This window comes from Rutilus rutilus (genome assembly GCF_951802725.1).
Source record: "Rutilus rutilus genome assembly, chromosome: 19".
Classification (NCBI taxonomy): Eukaryota; Metazoa; Chordata; class Actinopteri; order Cypriniformes; family Leuciscidae; genus Rutilus; species Rutilus rutilus.
Genome location: NC_140232.1, coordinates 35,700,877 through 35,704,809, shown reverse-complemented (window position 1 = coordinate 35,704,809; position 3,933 = coordinate 35,700,877). Strand labels below are relative to the sequence as shown.

Below are 3,933 nucleotides of genomic sequence, written 5' to 3'. Positions count from 1 at the left end.
TTAGAAGTAGGAAATTACTAGTCATCCAGTTTTTTATATCAGCTATGCATTCTGTTAATTTTGTGAATTGGTAAGTTTCGTTAGGTTTTGAAGAAATATAGAGCTGAGTATCATTGGCATAACAGTGAAAGCTAATGCCATGTTTCCTAATGATATCTCCTAAGGGTAGCATGTACAGAGTGAACAGCAGCGGTCCTAGTACTGAGCCTTGTGGTACGCCATACTGAACTTGCAATGAGACATCTCTTCATTTACTGCTACAAACTGATAACGGTCAGATAAGTATGATTTAAACCATGCTAATGCAATTCCACTAATGCCAACATAATGTTCGAATCTATTTAAAAGAATGTTGTGGTCATAGTGTCAAATGCAGCACTAAGATCGAGTAACACTAATAGAGAGACACAACCACGATCGGATGATAAGAGCAAATCATTTGTGACTCTAATGAGAGCAGTCTCGGTACTATGGTACGGTCTAAATCCTGACTGGAAATCCTCCAGATATCATTTCTTTCTAGAAAGGAACATAGTTGTGAGGATACCGCCTTTTCTAGTGTCTTTGACAGAAAAGGTAGATTTGAGATCGGCCTGTAATTGACTAATTCTGTAGGATCAAGTTGCGGTTTTTTAACAAGCGGTTTAATCATAGCCAGCTTAAAGGTTTTTGGTACGTATCCTAGAGACAAAGAGGAATTAATGATATTAAGAAGAGGATCTATGACCTCTGGAAGCATCTCTTTCAGTAGCTTAGTCGGTATAGGGTCTAACATGCATGTTGTCGATTTAGATTAATTAACGAGTTTGCCAAATTCTTCCTCTCCTATAGCAATAAATGAATCAAATTTTTCCTCAGGGAGATTACAATGCACTGCCTGAGGCGATACTGTAGTAGACGGTTGCATAGTTATAATTTTGTCCCTGATATTATCAATCTTATAAGTGAACAAGTTCATATAGTCATTACTGCTGTGTTGCTTGGAAACTTCTGGGCTTGAAGCTTTATTTTTCGTTAGTTTAGCCACTGTTTCAAATAAATACCTAGGATTATGTTTATTTTCTCCTAATAGGGTTGAAAAATAAGCAGATCTAGCAGCTTTTAAAGCCTCTCTGTAAGTAATCGAGCTCTCTTTCCATGAAATCCGAAATACCTCTAGTTTTGTTTTCTTCCAGTTGCCCTCCGGCTGCTCTCCGGCTGCCCGAGTGTGCTCGCTGTACCACGGCGTTGGACTAATTTATTTAATCTTCTTTTTAAGCGCAACAGAGCAACTGTGTCTACTATAAAGTGCTGGAAAAGAGAGAGTTAAAAGTTTCTGTTGCGATATCGAGTTCTTCTAAGCTATCCGGGATGCTGAGATGATGAAACTGATCAGGAAGATTATCGATAAAGTGTTAAAAATGATTTTAAGATGATTGAATGTGTTAAAAATCACGTTTACATAGTAGCCTAGTGTTTTTGTACACGAATGAGACATGTGACTCCATGTGCTGAGTCAGAAAGCAACTACATTTCCCATAACGCACTGCGCGCGTGACTTCCTGACCCGCGCCGCAGAGCCTCCGCACAGAAACACCACCTAATCACTGTGTGTCTCCATTATCTCTCACAATGAGAGGAACACGCATTATAATTGAACTTGAGCATAAGTGAAACCCGTTTCTGAGGTAAGACGCGTGTGGCTTTATTGATTATTTCTTACTGCAGATGTTCGCCTGCTGTCATGCTAATGCTACGCGGCTAATAACATCAACAGTTTCCAATGAAAATCGCCAGACGTGCTTTAATGATGATATTAATGACACGAATGACCGAAACTGTTCAGAACCGTGACATTTAGATGTCTTTAAAGGATTGTCATGAAATGTCCCGGTTAAAGCTGTCAGTTTGATGTTAGCACGGCTAGCTGAGGAACTCGAGCTCTGACTGGATCTTTTGAGTGAAAATCACACAGCTGGATTTTGTTAAACTCTCAAATGATTAAAGATGATATATATATATATCTGCCACTGGATCAGAACCGAAGCATTAGACAGTTCAAACGTTTATAAAAGTTAAAGCTCGTCGGTCATGACTGCCATCACGTGATTGACACTCGGGCACTGACACATCACAGCAGGATCTCACATACACACACACACACACACACACACACACACACACACACACACACACACACACACACACACACACACACACACACACTAACCCTGATCTTACACACACACACTAACCCTGATCTCACACACACTAACCCTGATCTCATACACTGAACCTGTTTCTCATGCAAATACAGTTGCATGATGTCATTTAATTATTTAGTACATGATAGCATTGATTGCAATGCTGGTATCTGTTGTGAGATTTTCAATTTGTATATGGTTTAAAGAAAGTTGTTAATATAGAATTACAGAAAACATTGAGTAAACATGACTTATGCAAACCATTCATAGAGATAACTTGAAATACATGTGATGCAAGATCATATTATTATGACATATAATGTTTTTAGGTACGACACCACAGCTTGACGGGGGAAATGTTTTTAAAAATGTGTTTTTTTTTTTATTTATTCAAACATTATGGGGACTATGTGGGATTATGTTAGAATGTTTTCTGAACGCTCTGAAACAAATAGCAGCATTAAGGAAAAAAAAATAGATGAACATCACACTAAAATGTTTCAGAAAAACGTTTCATGAATGATGTGTAAATAAGATGTTTTTGTTCTAACGTTTTGAGGACATTATTAAAGACCGGATAACTTTGAACAAATGTTTATTAATGTTACTGGAGAACGCTTGATCATAACTGACAGAACGCTCCTGTCCGCTGGGTAGGTTTGACTAATGTAGGCGCATTTACTTTGATGTAGCATATGCCTATATTATAACATATGTACTATTTTATAAACATAGTTATATTTAAATTTATGTTAAATGTTGAATATAAAGACAGATATAAAACCCTGTAGAGACACGAGTGAAACCATAAAGCTGCTGAAGTGGAGATTTAGTGAGTTGAATCCACAGACACTAATAGATGAAGTGGAATAAACTCTTGAGTCTGTGTTCGGATGCTCAGACCTGTGCGTTAAACACAGCGGGTTAGCCTGGAGCGTCCCGTAAAGGAACTGTTTATTAATAACGATGAAATAATGAACAGAAACACTGGCCAGTTGCAGGATAAATACTCAAACATAACTTTAATGTAGATGTAGATGTAGATGTAGATGTAGATGTTGATGTAGATGTAGATGTTGATGTAGATGTAGATGTAGATGGACATCGTCAGCGTTCCTCCGGTCCAGATTCTGCTCGGGAAATCTCTGTGGTTTTAATATTTGCTGTAGTGTGATGTAATGAAGGTGAGACTGGACAAGTGTGTGTGTGTGTGTGTGTGTGTGTGACTGAATGTGGATTCACTGATTCTGTGTGTGTATGTGTTTGATCACTGATTCTGTGTGTGTGTGTGTGTGTGTGTGTGTGTGTTTGATCACTGATTCTGTGTGTGTTTTGCTCCAGGGGTTCGTGCTGAAACTCGAGTGCCAAGAACATGAACCTCCACCAGGTGCTCACAGGCGCCGTCAACCCCGGAGAAAACTGCTACTCTGTGGGCAGCGTCAGCAACCAGCCGTTCACGGTGAGTGTATGTGAGTGTGAGTGTATGAGAGTGAGTGAGTGTATGTGTGTGAGAGTGAGTGTGTGAGTGTATGTGAGTGTGAGTGTATGAGAGTGAGTGAGTGTGAGTGTATGTGTATGAGAGTGAGTGAGTGTATGTGAGAGTGAGTGTGTGAGTGTATGTGAGTGAGAGAGTGAGTGAGTGTGAGTGTATGAGAGTGAGTGAGTGAGTGAGTGAGTGAGTGGCCAGTTGGCCAGTTATCTATTTATTAAACATTTTAAAGAAAGACAAATCCTCTCCAAATACAGATTA

At 39.1% G+C, this 3,933-nt stretch overlaps 1 protein-coding gene across 5 annotated transcripts in view; it reads left to right on the top strand.

The window, feature by feature from the left end:
- The first annotated feature begins 1,517 nt into the window (after positions 1-1,517).
- dmxl1 (Dmx like 1) overlaps positions 1,518-3,933 on the top strand; it is a 55,948-nt gene continuing 53,532 nt past the window's right edge. For 3 of the 5 annotated variants that reach the window (XM_084389132.1, XM_084389133.1, XM_084389130.1), the window contains exons 1-2: positions 1,528-1,667; positions 3,525-3,642. In XM_084389132.1, the coding sequence (XP_084245258.1) occupies positions 3,556-3,642 (87 nt within the window). In that variant the 5' untranslated portion in view covers positions 1,528-1,667; positions 3,525-3,555. Of the gene's footprint in view, positions 1,668-3,524; positions 3,643-3,933 lie in introns of all 5 variants that reach the window. The other 2 variants (XM_084389131.1, XM_084389134.1) reach the window with 1 other exon arrangement.